Here is an 18704-nt window from a genome sequence, read left to right as displayed (position 1 = left end):
AGCAAGGCGGCTTTCTATAGTGCCTCTTCAAGCTCGCGTGTCGCTTCCACTGAGTGATAATGAAAAGGACGGGTTGAGGTGCACGCGCCCGCTTGCTCTCCTTTGTTCTTTCACTCACTGTAAGAGGTAAAAGGTCCTGAAGGTTTCACCTTATTTTCTTGCATGCTAAGAGGATGAGTGTCAGGTTCCAAGAAATTGCTTCTCCCAAAGTCTGTCCGTGTAGACAAAAGCCAGCATTCCCTCGGACTTAAAAATGATAGCTCCTGGTCGGATGGTGGTGGCGAACGCCTTCAACCATAACACTCGGTAGGCAGAGGCAGGAGTATCTCTGTGAATTCTACAAAGTGACTTCCAGGACAGCCAGGACTGTTACACAGAAAAACCCTGTCTCGAAAAACAAGACAGTTCCTACTTGCTAAAAGGAGTCATTCTCCTAATCTTTGGCAAAGGGACATGTGGTTTTCCCATTAACCTATGCCTGTGGTGTCAGGGTGTGTGCTAGCCTCTAGCCTCAGAGTCCCTCCTAGCAAGTACCAGTTCCAGAGTCATTCTGACTGGCATATCCCACCTCCTACCCTAACCCTCTCCAGCCCGAGTTTTCCTTCCCTTCCCCCAGGTTCGGATTTCCATAGAACTCGGCATTTGGGCTACTTGTCCTCTTGGTTCCCTCTCTCCTCTCTTCTCTTCCTCTCTCGCTCTTTTCCCCCCTCTCTCCCCTCATGGTCAGGTCTGTTTTGCTGGCCATGTTCAGTCTGGACTCTTCTAGATGCCCCTTCTGACTGTTTTCCTTATCTTATCTGAAAAGATTCTGCTTCCCATAAGCCTCTCCACCGATGCAGCAATTCAAATCAGACCAAATCATCGAATTATAAAAGGCTCAGGTTTAATGGATAAAACACTCCTTGATGATTTTCCAGCCCCGCCCCCCATCCCAAGAGAGGAGGCAGGGAAGAGATACTGAAAAACCACGTGTCTGTTTTCTGAGGGGCAGTTTAAATGCCCTGTGGGAGTGGTCACGAGCATCTGCAGAGGAGCTATGTGTGGTGGGCTTCTGAGATGAAGTAGGGTTTGGGGAGAGAGAGTTGGGGGAGGAGGATCGAGGTGGCGCTTCCACCAGAACATTCCAGACTTTTTGAGTATATGGGTTCCAGGGGTTGAGGTGGAGCTTCCTCCGGAACATTCCAGATTCTTTGGGTATGTGGGTGACAGGGGCTGAGGTGGAGCTTCCGTCAGAACATTCTTTATCTGCAATAAAACCCTTCTCAGCCATACCCAGGAGTGGTCCTGTCTTCATTTTCATTCACTGAGAACCAAATGAGGAGAGACAATAAATTTAATGCTTATTTTATTAATGTTTATTTTAACTTGCTTTTACATTTATTTTAAGATATGTTCAGTTTTATTTTATGAGTATGGGTGTTTTGCCTGCATGCAGTACCTGCAGGGCCAGAAGAGGGTGTCAGAGTCTCTGAAATTGGAATTGCAGATGGTTGTTAGCTGCCATGTGGTTGAGAAGACTCAAACCATGATTTCTCTGAAAGAAGAGCCAGTGTTCTTAACAATTGAGTCGTCTTCCCATCCTCATCCATTTTCTTGAGAAAGGGTCTATGTAGGCCAGGCTGGGTTAGAACTTGTGATCTTTCTACCTCAGCCTCCCAAACTCTGGGATGAGCTACTGATGTGGGATGCCCCCTGTATGATGTGAATATGTTTTTATTACCATTGACTAATAAAGAAGCTGATCTGGCCAATAGCTAGGTAGAATAGAGCCAGGCAGGAAATCCAAACAGAGATACAGGGAGAAAAAGGGGAGAGTCAGGGGATCACCAACAGCCACTGGAGAAGCAAGATGTGAGGTAACAAGCCTTAAGCCTCATGCTAAAATATAGAATAATAGAAATTGGTTAATTTAAGTTGTAAGAGCTAGTTAATAATAAGCCTGATCTAAAAGGTCAAGCCATTTGGAATTAATATTAAGCCTCAGAGTAGTTATTCAGGAACTGGTGGGTGGGAGCAAAATCTCCAGTTACAAGCTACTGATGTTTGGTGTTGTGGAATATGAAGATGTGTTCCATTCATTTATGCTGTGGAACATTTGTTTAATGATGTTAAGATGTGTTGCATTCTTTTATATTGCATTTGTTTAACTCTGTGAAGCTGTGTTACTTTGCCTGCCTACAATACCTGATTGGTCTAATAAAAAGCTAAATGGCCAATAGCAAGGCAGGAAAAATAGCCAGGGCTTCCAGGCAGAGAGAATAAATATGAGAAAAACATCTAGACTTGAGAGCAGAATGGGAGGAGTAAGTAGTGAGAAAAGGTGAAGAGGAGGATGCCAGGGGCCACACACCCAGCCACCCAGCCACACGGTGAGCCACAGAATAAGAAGGAAAGAAAAATACATAGAATAAAGAAAGGTAAAAAGCCCAGAGGCAAAACATAGTTAAAGAGAAATAGGATAAGTTAGAAAAGCTGGTTAGAAACAAGCCAAGGCAAGGCCAGGCATTCATAAGTAACAATAAGTCTTCATGTTGGAAGCTCCCCTTGACCTCCCTCCTCCCTCCTCATTCTACTCCCCCCCTTCTCAGGAAGCCTGCCGCTCAAGACCACCTACAGGGTATTTAAGCACCAGTCACCAGCCCTGCCATGTGATTTCTCCTCCCCCCCACCTCACTTCTGGGGGTCTTGAGAGTCACCTAGTAGTGCTTTGCTCCTTAAACCTGGAATTTAATTTAGCTTAATCTGGCTCATTGTGTCAGCGGAAAAACCCACAACTGGGAATTCAAATACTTATCAAAAACCAACTACAGCTTGATTCCAAAAGTAGAGTCTTTTTAAAATGTCTTTAATTGATATTTATTGAGCTCTACATTTTTCTCTGCTCCCCTTCCTGCTTTCCCCTCCCCCCTTCAACCCTCCCCCAAGGTCCCCATGCTCCTAATTTACTCAGGAGATCTTGTCTTTTTCTACTTTCTACTTCCTGTGTAGATTGTATCTATGTAAGTCTCTCTTAGTGTCTGCATTGTTGTCTAAGTTCTCTGGGATTGTGGTTTGTAGGCTATCTTTCTTTGCTTTATGTTTAAAAACCACCTATGAGTGAGTACATGTGATAGTTGTCTTTCTGTGTCTGGGTTACCTCACTCAAAATAATGTTTTCTAGCTCCATCCATTTGCCTGCAAAATTCAAGATGTCATTTTTTTCTGCTGTATAGTACTTCATTGTGTAAATGTATCACATTTTCCTTGTCCATTCTTTGGTTGAGGGACATTTAGGTTGTTTCCAGGTTTTGGCTATGACAAACAAAGCTGCTATGAACATAGTTGAGCACATGTCCTTGTGGCACGATTGAGCATCCTTTGAATATATACTCAAAAGTGGTATTACTGGGTCTTGAGGAAGGTTGTTTCCTAATTTTCTGAGAAATTGCCACACTGACATCCAAAGGGGTTGTACTAGCTTGTATTCCCACCAGCAATGCATAAGTGTTCCCTTTTCCCTACAACCTCTCCAGCATAACTTGTCATCGGTGTTTTTGAGCTTGGCCATTCTTATAGGTGTAAGATGGAATCTCAGAGTTGTTTTGATTTGCATTTCTCTGATGACTATGGATGCTGAACATTTCCTTAGGTGTCTTTCAGCAATTTTAGATTCCTCTGTTGAGAGTTCTCTGTTTAGGTTTGTACTACATTTTTTATGGGATTATGTGATCTTTTAGTGTTCAATTTCTTGAGTTCTTTGTATATTTTGGAGATCAGACCTCTGTCTGATGTGGGGTTAGTGAAGGTCTTTTCCCATTCTGTAGGCTGTCGTTTTGTCTTGTTGTCTGTGTCCTTTGCTGTACAGCAGCTTTTCAGTTTCAGGAGGTCCCATTCATTAATTGTTTCTCTCAGTGTCTGTGCTGCTGGAGTTATATTTAGGAAGTGGTCTCCTGTGCCAGTGCATTCAAGTGTACTTCCCACTTTCTCTTCTATGAGGTTCAGTGTGGCTGGCTTTATGTTGAGGTCTTTGATCCATTTGGACTAGAGTTTTGTACATGGTGATAGATATGGGTCCATTTTCATTCTTCTACATGTTGATATCCGGTTATGCCAGCACTATTTGTTAAATATGCTTTCTTTTTTCCATTTGTTATTTTTTGCTTCTTTATTAAAGATCAGGTGTTCAAAGATGTGTGGATTGGTATCCGGGTCTTCTATTTGGTTCCACTGGCCCTCCTGTCTGTTCTTATGCCAATACCAGGCTGTTTTCAGTACTGTAGCTGTGTAGTAGAGTTTGAAGTCAGGGATTGTGATGCCTCCAGAAGTTCTTTTATTGTACAGGATTGTTTTGGCTATTGTTTTTTGCTTTTCCATATGAAGTTGAGTACTGTTCTTTCGAGGTCTTTGAGGAATTTTGCTGGGATTTTGATGGGCATTGCGTTGAATCTGTGAGTCTTGTGTTTGAATGGAGAATAAAAGACAGAAAGCTTGGCACATATATCTTCTCGGTATGTAGTCTTCTGGGCATTGCTTTTTCATTTTAAAATTCTTTAAATTTATTATTAATGAGTATATGTGTCCTGGGCTGGTCAGAGGATGACAGTGTAGAAGTAGCTTTTGCCATCCACATTTCCATGGGTTCCAGGGATTGACTCTTTTCAGGCTTACATAGCAAACAAGGTCCTTTACCAGTTAGTCCATCTTGATTTCACTTGCTCAGATTTTACTCTTTGGCTTTTACCAACCTGACTGTGCCCCATGATGCTGGTGGCACGGGGGGGGGGGGGAGAGGTGGGCTCAGTCCTCATTGTGGAGAGCTCACAATTCAGTGTGTGTGTTGGGGCGGGAGGAAGTGTTTCATGGGGTGGGGATGTTAAAAAACATAAGCAGTAGGGTTGGGTCATTTTGGGATAAAGAGGTCTGCAGGATGCCTTGGGAATGTTGCGGAGTGTTATTTTAAGTGTGTAAAGGTGTTACATTTGTTTCTGCTGCTTTTGTTAATGATGCAAAGACATGTTACATTTGTTCCGTTAAATAAAATTAGCCTGGAGTCAGGATGTTCAGCAGCTAACTGACAGGAAGTGATAGGGAGAAACTAGGGGTTGTAAGGGCTCTTTAGTAGGGACTGAGCAGGACACCCCTTTTTTGGGAGGCTTGAGCAAGGAGAGGTGAGCTACTTGCTATTTAGACTCTCTGAGCTAGCAGGATTTCATCTCAACTTTTGAATCCTGAGTTCTACAGAAGGGTAGAGATTTAGATAAAGTATCCTTTAGCAGCCGCATGGAGCCGGCAGAATTCCTGCCTGGTTGTTGCCCCTGCAGTTGAACTTGCAGTTGCAGAGTTGCAATTGCCAGTTTGGACAGCAATTGCTTAAGGTGCAGTCACCATATTGAATGCAAAACAACATTGGGAAGTGTGAGTTCTGGAGAGCCCCAGTGTCTAGGACAGATCTGATGTGCTGTAGGTGTGAGGTCCAGAGCAGAGGGAAAGTCAGTCTCGGGCAGGATTCTGAAAAACCGGCAGCTTTTAGGGAACATCAGGACACCCAGTGGAGCTCTAGCCCTAAACTTAACCTTGTCCTCTGCTCTGCCCCCACCTCACCAGGTCCACAAATCCTGCACAGTAGTGAAGCAACCAGCTATCCCAGGACGTGGTCAGGATCCCAGCTTTCTCAGGACCCCAAGATTTTGATACCCACAAATCAGCAGAAAGCGGTCTTGAGAACTCGATGCCCTCATCCCTTTAAGATGTCACACTTAACTTCTCGCCTTTCTATGATAAGAGAACGATGGGAATGTTATGATTATGCTGGCCTTCCCTGTCAGTACCCTGTCCCTTTAAGATACAAACTCCACCCACTCTCAATCTCTCCCTTTTCTTGAGGCAAGCTGGTCTCTGCTCTCACACACCCCCTTCTGAAGAGGCAGCTTTCTGCCTCTCCTGCTCCTCTTCTCTCCCTTCTCTCTGTCTCTCTCCTTCTTTCTCTCTGTCTGTCTCTGTATCTCTCCTGTTGTCCCTCCTACCCTCCCAAACCTTCCCCAAACCCTCTTCCTAAATAAAATTTCATACTCCCAAGCTGGCATACTCTGCATGGCATGTTTGTCTGTTCCTTACCTGCGAAGGTCTCTCACCCGCAGTGGGACCTGACAGGGTCATTTGTGCCTTATTTTTCATTCACACTTCAACTCCAAATATTTTGCTAAGTCATCTCCCTAATTGCCCCTCTTTTTTCTCGGTAGCCCAGACTGTGTTTCTACTTACTTTGTAGCTAAGGCTAGCCTTGAATCCTCTGGCTGCACAAGTGTAAATTTGGATCCCCAAACCCATGTAGAAAACCAGGGTTGTGGTCTGTCTGTAATCCCAGCACTAGGGGACTGTGAGTGGATCCTGGGAGTTCACTAGGCTAGTCTAGTCCAAATGGCGAGTCTAGTGAGAGACCTTGTCTTAAAAAGCTAAGGTGGGGGCTGGAGAGATGGCTCATAGGTTAAGAGCATTGCCTGCTCTTCCAAAGGTCCTGAGTTCAATTCCCAGCAACCACATGGTGGCTCACAACCATCTGTAATGAGATCTGGTGCCCTCTTCTGGCCTGCAGGCATACACACTGACAGAATATTGTATACATAATAAATACATCAATATTAAAAAAAAAAAAAAAAGCTAAGGTGGCCGGGTGGTGGTGGCGCACGCCTTTAATCCCAGGACTTGGGAGTCAGAGGCAGGTGGATCTCTGTGAGTTCGAGACCAGTCTGGTCTACAAGAACTAGTTCCAGGACAGGCTCCAAAAGCTACAGAGAAACCCTGTCACGAAAAACAAAAACAAAAACAAACAAACGAAAAATCTAAGGCGATGGAGAGTGATAGAGGCAGGTGTTGGCCTTATGTTGACCTCATGTTGACCTCTTACCTCCAAACACTTTCAGGCGGGCACATATTTATGTATTAGGCACAAAGACACACATCCCAACACATGAGGTAAAAAGGAGGAAATAACTGCTTACTACCAACAGGTGGCACTGTTGCTCACCTACTGGTCAAATCGCAGCCGCTCTGTTTTCTTGTTGGGGCTCCTTAGCTGACTCAAGTTGTACGACCTACATTAGAGCTTCCTCCCATCATCAAGGTTTCTCTGTGTAGCCCTGGCTGTCCTGGAACTCCCTCAGTAGACCAGGCTGGCCTTGAACTCAGAGATCCATATGCACCTGCCTCCTGAGTGCTGGGATTAAAAACATCCCCAGAGTGCCCAGCTCAAGACTTATATTTATTTTTATTTTTAAATTTATGTGTATGAATGTGTATCTGTGTATATGCCAATTGTGTATGGTATTGGTGGATGCCAGAAGAGGCCATTAGACCTGCAGTTGGAGTTATAGGCAGTTATGAGCCACCTGACACATGGGTCCTAGGAACTGAACTCTGGTACTCTGCAAAAGCAGGAAGTGCTCTTAAACATTATCCCCCCCCCCCTCTCTCTTAATATCTATATATCTATCTATGGTGTGTGTGTGTGGTGTGCATGTGTGTGTTGAGACAGGGTCTCAGACTTAGATAACCTAGGCTGACTTCAAACTGATCTTGCTGAGTAAGGATTACAAGTATGCACAACCACCCTCAGTTTATGCAGTACTGGGGCTTGAACCCAAGACTTCATGCTTGCTAGGGCAGCTACATTTCCTAGCCCTATGAAACCCATTGTTATTCTTTAAAATATTGCATTGCCCTTTGTCTCTTAGAAGAAAGAACTTCCTGTTTTCTTGATTTTGTGTGTGTGTGTGTGTGTGTGTATCTTCTTTTTGAGACAAGGTCTCATTTATAAAGCCCAGGCTGGCCTTGAAATCTCTCTTCTTCAGCTTCTGCCTTCTGAATTCTGGGATTACAGAATTCCTCCTCCTCCTCTTCCTTTTCCTCCTCCTCCTCCTCCTCCTCCTCCTCCTCCTTCTCTTCTTCTTGTTTTTGAGACATGGTCTCACTATGCAGCTCTGGCTATCCCAGAACTCACTATGTAGTCCCAGCTGGCCTCAGACTCACAGAGATCCACCTGCTTCTGCCTCCTGAGTGCTGGGGTTAAAGACGTGTGACATACCGCCTGGCACGATTTCTGCATTCTTTTCCTGCTCTGAGAAAGGGAAGTCATGAGAAATCAGACATTCATTCAGATTTCTCCCACCTTAGTAATTAGTATGTATGCTTTGCAAGAAAAGCAGCTCCAAGAAATCAAAGATATTAGCTGGGTGGTGGGGGCACATGCCTTTAAACCCAGCATTCGGGGGGCAGAGGCAGACAGATCTCTGTGAGTTCAAAGCCAGCCTGGTCTACAAGAGCTAGTTCCAGGATAGACTCCAAACCTACAGAGAAACCCTGTCTCAAAAAACCAGAACCAAAACAAAACAAAAACCAACAAAAAAAATCAATTTTAAAATGTGTCTATGTGTGTGCACATGCATGCATGTGTGTGTCTGTGTGTGTGTACGTATGGAGCTCAGAGGGCAACTTTTGAGATTCGATTCTCACCTTTCACCTTGTGAGGCAACATCGATCGTTCTTGTTTTTACCAGCAGGCAATGTACTCCAGGCTAGTCCACAAGCTTCCAGCCTGCCTCTGCCTCCCATCTCAGCACGGGAGTGTGGGATTACCAATATGACCCACTGCATCCAGATTGAACCCTGTTCATCAGAACTGTACAACGGATGCTTTTAAACACTCCAGCCATCTCCCCAGCCCTCTGGGCATGCAGATTTATCAGTATCTTGGTGGTGAGTGGGTGAAAATCCACAGAGTCCCCATTTTCATGGTTGTGGGTTTCACCATTATGACATTGTTTATTGTTTGGGTTTTTGTTAGTCTGAGTCAGGGCCTCATGTATGCTAGAGCTGGTCTTTAACTTACTGTGTAGCCCTGGCTGGCCTTGAACTTCTAATCCTCCTGTCTCTTTTTCTGAATTCTGGGATTATAGCTGTGTGCCCCAGTGTCTGGCACCATTATTGCACTCTGATTTTCACAGGACCTAAGCAAACACAGCCCCAAACCACTATTGACCAGAAAAAAAAAATCTAGAAACACATGCTAAGCCAGAATATTCCCTTTAGTTTTATTGGGCTAAGAAATATGATTTTTTTTTCTTTTCAGGCTTACACGGATTTAGGACTTGAGTGTGGGCCTTCAAGATGGATGGAGACAGCTGTGGAGGCCAAATGACAGTGAGTTGGTATGCTGGTAGGTGGCCCCGGGGCTTCTTGGGCTGGCGGGTTGCTTGGGTGTTGAACTTTTTTGGTTCGTGGGTTTCCTGGCTAAGGGATGTCTGAAGCTCTGAGATTTTTCTTGGTGGCTGGTCTGTGTCTAAGTGGGCGTGTCTGTCGGGGAGTGCAGCCCGTGGATGCTGGTCTAGCCATCATATAAGTAGGACATATGTGTAGATGAGGATTAAACCCACGAGAATGGCGAATACATCCATCCATATAGTTCGAGTTGAGTTGAGATACGCATCATCCCAGTCGCTGCACTTATTGGCCTCGTCGGTCTGTAAGGGTGGGAGCATGGGTATGGGTTTCTCAGGCTAGAAGCTCACTGCGGGGAGAGCCCGACCTGAGATCAGCAGAGGACAGGATGAGGAGTGTCTGGGGAATAGTTTTACCTGGCGGCTGAAGTAGAGGGCTGCCAATCCCAAGGGTGGGAAAAGAATCACTGCACAGACCGTCATGAATAAGTGATTCCGAGCATAAAATGCTAGTTCTTCCTCGGTCTGTGGACGGTCTAGTTGCTTCCTAGTTTTGGAAGCTGCTGGGGCAGCTGGTGGGGCAGCTGGTGGGGCAGCTGGTGGGGCAGCTGGTGGGGCTGTAGCCATGATCTTTTCATGCAAAGACAGATCCTGATGTCTTGAAAACAGAGACCCAGACTCACCGCGCTTTCCGAGGACCTACCCAGAATCCTAAGAACTGTGCGGGCTAAGGCCACTCTTCACAATGGAGTTAAGAGCATCTCCAGTTCTGATTGGCTGACCTCAAGAGGTGGGCGTGGTCCCACCGCCTTTAGGCTCCTCAGCCTAGGCTGTACAGAGGTAGTTCCCACTGTACCCTCAAGGATTGGTTGTGAGGAAATTTGACTGAGTTTCTTTCTTCGGCAGAGTGCTAACGGATAGAGGAAGGGAGACCTCTGAAGAGGAGGTAGACAAGTCTTTTAGCTGGGCGTTGTAACACACATCACAGCACTCAAGGGAGACTGAGGCAGGTGAATCTCTGCAAATTCAAGGCCAGCCTAGTCTACACAGCAAGCTCAAGGACTACCTAGTGAAATCCTGTCTCAGAATAAATAAAAAGAGGGTCAGGTTGTGGCCAGCCTAGTCCACACAGCAAGTTCAAGACTGCCTGCCAGATCTTTTAATAATTTATTTTTATGTTCATTGGTGTTTTGCCTGCACGTATGTCTGGGTGAGGGTGTCAGGTCCCCTAGAACTGGAGTTACAGACAGTTGTGAGCTGCTGTGTAGGTGCTGATAATTGAATCCAGGTCCTCTAGAAGAGCAGCCAGTGTTCTTAGCCTGGTCTTAATAGTGAAATCTTGCCGCCAAATAAATAAGAACTGTGAGAGGTGTGGCCATTTATAATCCCAGCATTTGAGAAAGGATCTCATTCAGCCCAGGCTGGCCTGAAATTCGTGATGTAGCCAAGGATGACTTTGATCTCCTGATCCTCCAGATCCATTCTCTGCCTTCTGAAGCCCCATGTTTGTGCTCCTATTTGGCTGGATGACTGGAAGAACTGTCTTAAAATGGAATACCACTTAAATGTAGATATAGCTCCATGGTTTCAGCCCCCCCACCAACTGCTCTGTGAAAATGCAAATGGCATAGGAAATAATCTTTCAGGAGGGTGTACCTCAGATTGCCCTCAGAGGCCTGCCGCCTCACACATACGACCTGGTCATTCAGTTACTGAAGTGCATCCTGCTGTGAAGCAATGCTGCTGTGAGCAGCCAAGTGAGTCCTTATAGGGGCCTTGGTCTTATTGACAGAAGAAGCTTGGGCCTTGAGGGCTGCTGGCTTGACACCACAAGGGTCACAAAGTAAGGAACACAAGCAGCCTTTAGCCGACCAGCAGCCAGGTACAGCAAGATTCTGAATTCAGCCACGACCATGTTCATTTGAAAGAGGACTTGAACTTTGAGAACCCAGCAGAAGGGACACCTTATTTTTAGCCGTAGGAGATCCTGACCAGAGAGCTGGATGTGCTGACACACAGAACTGCAGGTTGGTAATTAAGCTTATTGGAGTTTGCTATGCTTTACAGGAAATGAATTGTAATTTTCAAGCCACATGGTGATGAACAATTCAGGTGACAACCATCAGTGGACACTCACACAGTGCCACTGGCATTCAGCTGGGGGTCTCCCTGAGCTGATGGTTTTAGGGAGATGGATGCTGTGAAGACTGAAGTGACTTGAAGTCCATACCTGTAGTCTCTCTCTCTCTCTCTCTCTCTCTCTCTCTCTCTCTCTCTCTCTCTCACACACACACACACACACACACACACACGTATGCAGAGCCTCACATTGGCCAGGCAAGTGCCCTAGCACTGAGCTATATTCCTAGCACTTTTTAAACAAGGTGTATTTTTTTTCTTTTGATTTTTCAAGACAGGATTTCTCTGTACTAGCTATCCTGGAACTGGCTTTGACCAGGCTGGCCTTGAACTCACAGAGATCTACCTGCCTCTGATTCCCAAGTACTGGGATTAAAGCCCTGCCCAGTAAGATGTTTTCATTTTTTGAGACAGGTTCTCACTATGTAGCCCTGGCTGACCAATCTCTATTTCTTTAGTGCTGGGATTAAAGGTTGGGGGCATTATGCCTAGCTTAAAAGACTTATTTTATGTTTTGTTTATGTGCATGTGCATTTGTGTGCGTGTGTGTGTGCGTGCGTGTGCGTGTGTGTGTGCAGGTGCCCATAGAGGCTAGACGTGGACATAGAATTCATTGGAATGAGTTACAGGAAGTTGTGAGCCACTTGACATATGGGTGCTGGGAACAGAACTTGAGTCTTCTGCAAGAGTAACAAGTGTGCTGGGTGGTAGTGTGGTGCACGCCTTTAATCCCAGCTCTCTGGAGGTAGAGGCAGAGATAGGTGGATATCTGTGAGTTCGAGGTCAGCCTGGTCTACAGAGCAAGCTCCAGGACAGCCAAACCTCCAGCCACCTCCCCTTAGGTTGCCTAGACAGGTCTTGACCTTGAGCTCCCGTGAGTGCTTGCATCAGCTGTCTTTGTGGATTTCCCCGTCATGGTCTTGACCCACGCCCCTTGCTCACATAATTATTCCCTCCCGAGCCCTCTCTTCGACTGGACTCTCAGACCTCGGCTTAGTGCTTGGCTGTGAATCTCTGCATCTGCTTCCATCAGTTATTGGATAAAGGCTCTCTGATGACAATAGGGTGGTCATCAATCTGACTACAGGAGGAAGCCAGTTCAGACTCCCTCTCCACTATTGCTAAGAGTCTTAGCTGATGCCGTCCTTGTGGATACCTGGGTTGTGGATACCTGGGAATTTCCTTAGCACCAGGTTTCTCCCTAACCCCATAATGGCTTCCTCTCTCAAGATATCTCTTTTATTGCTCTTCTGCTCTGTCCCTCTCCCCCAACTCGGCCATCCTGTTCCCTCATGTTCTCATCCTCCACCCCCTCCCTTCTACCACCCCCTGCCCCCAGTTTGCCAAGGAGAGCTCATCTATTTCCCCTTCCCAGGGTGATCCATGTGACCCTCATAGGGTCTTTCTTTACCTATCTTCTCTGGAGCTGTGGATGGTAGTCTGGTTGTCCTTTGCTTTAAATTTAGCATCCACTAGGAGTGCATACATATTGTGTTTGTCTTTCCTGATTTCTAATTGGCTCTAATTCTGTGGGCATCTCCAGCTTTTCCATCGTGGAGATAATCAAGCGAGTGATTGAGATGGTGAGTGATTGAGGAAGACATTTGATATCCACCTCTGTGTTCCCCGTGCATCTGTGCCATTTGTTCATGCAAGCCTGATAAATGTGCGCGTGCACACATACACACACACACACACACACACACACACACACACACACACTCACAAACTCTTCCAAATGCAAAGCAAGAAGAGAATGCTTCCAACATAGTACACATAGACCAGTATCACCCTCAGGTCAAAGCCAAATGACAACAAGAAGAAACTCTGGCGATCTGCAGATCCTCCTGCTTCTGCCCAAGTTCAGTGCAATTTAGCTGTCAGGGTTAATGACAATGGGACCAGCACTGGCCACTCTTCACATGGCCATGAACAGGAAGCAGAAACTTGGGAACAACCTCAAAGGCCCACCTCTGGAGGCTTACGTCTGTCTGCCAAGTCTCACTTCCTACAAGTCCCACGGCCTTCACAACAGAGCCACAAACCCAGGAATCAAGTGCTTAAAATGTGAGCGTGGGAGACTGGAGAGATGGCTTAGTGGTTAAGAGCACTGGCTGCTCTTCCAGAGGTCCTGAGTTCAATTCCCAGCAACCACATGGTAGCTCACAGCCATATATAATGAGATTTGGTGCCCTTTTCTGGCCTGTAGGCACACATGGAAGAAATGCTGTATACATAATAAATAAATAAATTTTAAAAGAAAAAAAAATGAGAGCATGGGGTGTGGGGTGTGGGGTGTGGGTCTTTTTAAATCTAAACCATATTTGGCTCACGGTTAAATTCAAATTCATGTTTGGCTCACAATTAATTTTATTCATTAAAAAAAAAGATTTATGGGGCTGGAGAGATGGCTTAGAGGTTAAGAGCATTGCCTGCTCTTCCAAAGGTCCTGAGTTCAATTCCCAGAAACCACATGGTGGCTCACAACCATCTGTAATAGGGTCTGGTGCCTTCTTCTGGCCTGCAGGCATACACACAGACAGAATATTGTATACATAATAAAATAAATATTTAAAAAAATATTTATTTATTATGTATAAAGTGTTCTGTCTGCATATATACCTGTATGCCAGAAGAAGGCACCAGATCTCATTACAGATGGTGTGAGTTACCATGTGGTTATTGGGAATTGAACTCAGGACCTCTGGAAGAACAGCCAGTGCTCTTAACCTCTGAGCCATCTTTCCAGCCCCATTTGCTTACTTATTTTTGTTTTTTCCCCTTTTCTTCCTGTGAGCTGTGAACTCTAGGAGAGCCAGGGTCTTCTCGGCCTGAGTTACTCTGTGACTCGGGGTCCAGCTGGGTGTACATGTCAGGATGTTACCATGATATGATCAGCAGAACTGCCTTCCATGCTTGTGTTCAGCCTGGGAGTGAGATCCATACACTGGTCACGGAGATAATCAGTTTACACGGCAGCGGGGGAGGTGGGGTGGGGTGATGGGGTAGGGTGGTGGGGGTAACAAAAAGGTCATTAACTGTAATGCAGACTCCTTGACTCAAAGCATCAATCACAAGAGCATGAAGAAAAGGGTGCAGCTGGATAATGCTGCTTACATTGGACCAATCAGATTTAAGCACTGGAGGTGAAAGGGGAACACACCAAACGAAGGGGAACACCAATAAAGTAATCCCACACTAGTTCTGAATAGGGTATAAATTCTTTATTTAAGGGGGGACTCACAGATCACAACAGGAAACAGGAATGGAAGCCAGCATCCAGGTGTGTGTGTGGGGAAGAGCTCACAGGGCAGAACCTCACCTTTTGAGACCCGCACCTTTTGGTACCCAAAGCCTCGCCCAATCTGGTCCAGCCTCTCACAGGCCATTAGTTGAAGGAGGTTCCCCATCACCTCACCCTTTTGTCTAAAGAAGAGAGTTCCAAACCCAATACAAAGCTATACACAATAATAACAGATATCAAGTATAAAAATTAGATTTACAACCAGCATAAACAATATTAAGCAAGAAACATATGCTAAATATTTTAATAATCATTTTATCCTAAGGAGTCTAAGTCATGTATTAGAAATGGCTTGGCTAAGTCATAAGAGGAAAGTAACTACATTATCTAGTCTTCAACCCCATCAAAGACCTGAGAAGGGAAATAATATTACTTAAGTAAATAGGAAGTGCAATCAAGCAACTTCCAAAATGTGTAGTAGATGACAGAGACAACTGACTACCTGGGCAATCACACAAAGTCTCATTTGCAACTCTGGAGCAACCAACTTTGGTTAAGACCTAGAGTAATTGACAGACCATTTTCAGAGACAAGGAAATTTCAAAACAGTCTTACTCTCTCTTGGCAAGGTTTGGCCATTGTTTTTTTGTTTTTTTTTTGTTTGTTTGTTTGCTTGTTTTTGTATCCTGCTTGTCCTCTTGTCTGGACACTATGCATCTTGTCAGTGGTCGAGGCATGGACAGTTTCTTGCCCAAAGGTCAGTTTTGCCAGGAAGAAAACAAGCTCCAAGTGGAGTGTCTTCAGTGCTCAACATTCTCTCGGGAATAGATTGGTGCTGCCAGGAGCAATTGTGTCTCACATCAACAGGACCCTAAATTATTTAAATGCCATATTCTACAGCTCTTTGAAGTGGTTGAAGATTACCTATGTATGCATAATACAGTTTCTATGTTTCTAAAGAACCTGATTAGCCTAACTATAAGTATGACAAACATGGATGACTATTGACCTGTAATTCTTATACCTATATAACTCAAAGACTAAGACTTCATATTAGAATATTAAACAATCTTTAAACAACTATGCAACAAATGAGAACAATGACCTCAAAATGTAAACAATGTATAAATATCTTGAACAGGGGTTGAAAGGTACAATGCAATATGATAACTATATCCTAAAATTGTATTAATATACAAAATGTCTTAACAGAGGTAGAAACAAACATGCATACAATCTGACAAAAATAACTTTGCATAGGTGTACAAAATATTGTAAATAGAAATAGGAACATATTCAATATAACAAATATAATTTGAATTTGTATCAATATACAAGAATCTATACCAGTGTAAATTGTCTATAATTAGTAACTCACAAGTATTCACTATTATTAGTGTGAATAACTTCACACTAATCTACCTATTATATCATTCAATTTTCTTTTTTTTAGTGTGATTCCTGAGCCTACAAAATTTCCACCCCATCCCCCAGCCCTATACCAGTTATAATCAACTCCTAATTGATGTCCCTAACCCTGAAGACAAACTTTGTTGGGAGAAGGGCCTCATCTTCTAGAATTACTTCCAGCTGTCATGGGGGCAAAGGGTGGACTCGTTCCCACATTGGACTCCAAATGAAGAGGACCGAAAATAAAATAATCCCACACTAATTCCGATTTAGGGTGTAATAAGGGGTTCTTTATTTGGGGGGGGGACTCACAGATCACAATGGGGAACAGAATCCAGCATCCAGGTGTGATAGCAGAGCAAGAGAGAGAGAGAGAGAGAGAGAGAGAAAGAGAGAGAAAGAGAGAATGGTGGGCCCTCACCTTTTGGTAGCCAAAGCCACGCCCAACCTGGTCCAGCCTCTTCATTGGCTGGAGAAGTTCCCCATCATGGAGGCACACCACTAGAGAGTAACAAATCATAATGAGTTGGTGGGCTCTAGAGCGGCCACGCCCAGTGACTCAGATTGTCAAGGCCATCTCAGAAGCTGTGGAGCAGAGGGAAGAAGACCTGCAGACTTTGGGTTTGTGTTAAGTTATGGACAGTGAGGGAGAAAAGTATGTGTTTGTGCATGAAGGAGGATTTAAAAGAAGAAAGAGTAATTGAGAGAGACAGTGAGGTCTTTTCAGGAAGCATGGGGATATGGGGCCTGCAAGGCTATTCCATAGGAACATAGAGATGTGCTGGATTCCAGATGGTGCCCGCTCCCTTGCTTGGGATGGGATCACCAGTGTCTTGTACCTCATTTGTCTTGGACCCAGTTGCTTGCAAAGCTCCACTCGCTCCTCATTGGTGGATTTTAAACTAGGATTCTGATGCTGCTGAGTCATGCTCCACCCCTCCCTCCTGCCAGGTCACATTTCCAGCTCCTCATGGGCATATTATAGCTGTATGTTTCACACTGAGCTACATCTTCAGCCTCTTTTTCCTTTTTCTTTAGAGGCAGGGTCTTTTTACGAAGTTGCCCAGACTGGCCTTTAATGCCTTCTGTAGTCCAGGTGGGCCTTGAACTTCCAACCCTCCTGACTCACTCTCCTGAGCATCTGTGGTGACAGCCTTCTGTTGTAAAACATTAGCTGAAGATGTGCTACATTCGTTAATGCTGTGGAATGATGCAAAGATGTGTTGCATTCTTTTATGTTGCATTTGTTTGACTCTGTGAAGCTGGGTTACTTTGCCTGGCTAAAATCTCTAACTGGTCTAATAAAGAACGGAATGGCCAAATACCTAGGCAGGAGAAAGAAATGGGTGGAGCTGCCAGGCAGAGAGAATAAATAGGAGGAGAAATCTAGGGGAGAAGAGGGAGGAGTGAGAAAAGGAGGAGAGGAGGATGCCAGGGGCCACACAGCCGGCCATAGAGTAAGAAGGAAAGAAAGACATATAGAGTAAAGATAAAAGTCCAGAGGCAAAAGGTAGACAGGATAATGTAAGTTAAGAAGATCTGGCTAGAAACAAGCCAAGCTAAGGTCTGGCATTCATAAATGGAATAAGTCACTTTATTTCTTTCAGAGCTGGGTGGCAGACCCCTAAAGAGTTAAGAAAAAAAAAAACCCAAAAACTACAGACCTATACCAGGCTTGGCTCAGATCTTCTTTTTTGGGATCTCAGATGCACCGCACCTTCCTGACTCCTCTACCCTCCACCCTGTGTACATCTTTTATTCACCCAGAGCAACCTCCTTGGGCTAGGATCCATGACTCCTGGGACCAAAATCAAGGACCTGGAATCCCAGACACCATCAGGGCAACATCCCTTACCTGTGTCAGGACCAGTGATGCTGATTGCCTTGCCTCCCCCAGCAAAGGATTATCTGTGTCTCTCTATCACCTCCTTTTGCTTCTGCATCCTGCTGGCCATCCCAGCCCTGATGTTCTCCCTTAAGGTGGGTACCTTCCCCTCCCACTCCGCCCTTCTCCCTCAGGTACTTCCCAGAGGTTTCGTCCACTTCCTCTTCACCATCTGGCTGCATGCCCCTTTGATTCCTTCAACTCCTGGGTCTCACTTAGCTCTGCTCTCTCTCATTCTGTCCCCCTCCTGGTTACTTCTTCCCTTGGGGACTGAGTCCCACTCTTTTCTTGTTCACCTCACCAGTCCTGATATTGGACTTTCCAGGGATGTCCCTCCTTTCACCCCTTTCCTCTTGGAAACCATCTTGCCTGCTTGGCCTCCACCTCCACAGACCCGGGAAGCCAACTATGATGGGGATTGGAGGAGAGCACAGAGGAACTCCAGGCTGGCCTTGGGCTTCAGTGTCTCCAGCATCCTCGTGGGCTGCATTTTGATGATCAGCTCTGTTACCGTAATCTTTGAGACGGAGAACATGAGCTCATCCTGAAAGTCCACTTCATCCAGGGAGTTCTGTCTGTTCTTGGAGATTCTGACCTTGGACATCAGCTACTGTCTGTGTGGAGGAAACAACGCTAAGAGCAATAAAGACTTTGAGGAGGTTTCTACCTTCCCGTTCACCTGCTGTATGTGTGAGTGTCTGGGCACCTGTTCTCATGGCACCATGGGTCTGCTTTCCCAGGTGCCCTGGGGCCCCTTCAGAGAGTGGACATTTATCGACAACAGTGTTAGGGTCAACCCTAAGGCAGATGGATGAGGCGTGCCTCTTCACCGAGG

At 45.3% G+C, this 18704-nt stretch overlaps 3 protein-coding genes across 4 annotated transcripts in view; 2 read left to right on the top strand and 1 right to left on the bottom strand.

Annotated features, from left to right (window-relative positions):
- The first annotated feature begins 64 nt into the window (after nucleotides 1-64).
- Nucleotides 65-18547, top strand: LOC148123355 (uncharacterized). Of its 2 annotated transcripts, XM_085689972.2 has the most exons (4): nucleotides 65-126; nucleotides 9104-9182; nucleotides 17752-17964; nucleotides 18262-18547. In XM_085689972.2, exons 3-4 carry the CDS (start codon nucleotides 17776-17778, stop codon nucleotides 18415-18417), a joined length of 345 nt encoding a protein of 114 aa, XP_085546098.2. In that variant the 5' UTR covers nucleotides 65-126; nucleotides 9104-9182; nucleotides 17752-17775; the 3' UTR covers nucleotides 18418-18547. The 2 variants fall into 2 exon arrangements, with proteins under 2 accessions (XP_085546098.2, XP_085546174.2); XM_085690048.2 differs by lacking the exons at nucleotides 65-126; nucleotides 9104-9182 and adding an exon at nucleotides 16500-16605.
- Atp4a (ATPase H+/K+ transporting subunit alpha) overlaps nucleotides 78-18704 on the top strand; it is a 41380-nt gene continuing 22753 nt past the window's right edge. The window contains exons 1-2 of the mRNA XM_087906662.1: nucleotides 78-126; nucleotides 9104-9190. Of these exons, the coding sequence (XP_087762788.1) occupies nucleotides 9185-9190 (6 nt within the window). The 5' untranslated portion in view covers nucleotides 78-126; nucleotides 9104-9184. The remainder of the gene's footprint in view (nucleotides 127-9103; nucleotides 9191-18704) is intronic.
- Nucleotides 9042-9898, bottom strand: Pmis2 (PMIS2 transmembrane protein). Its single transcript, XM_048438167.3, has 2 exons — nucleotides 9609-9898; nucleotides 9042-9494 (listed from the first exon to the last, which is right to left on the bottom strand). The coding sequence occupies exons 1-2, from the start codon at nucleotides 9816-9818 to the stop codon at nucleotides 9366-9368; spliced, it is 339 nt and encodes a 112-aa protein (XP_048294124.1). The 5' UTR covers nucleotides 9819-9898; the 3' UTR covers nucleotides 9042-9365.

The sequence above is a fragment of the Myodes glareolus genome, chromosome 1, assembly GCF_982192425.1.
Source record: "Myodes glareolus chromosome 1, mMyoGla1.1, whole genome shotgun sequence".
NCBI classification, from domain to species: Eukaryota; Metazoa; Chordata; class Mammalia; order Rodentia; family Cricetidae; genus Myodes; species Myodes glareolus.
Note: the sequence above shows the minus strand (reverse complement) of the source record. Positions and strands in the feature narration are given on the sequence as shown.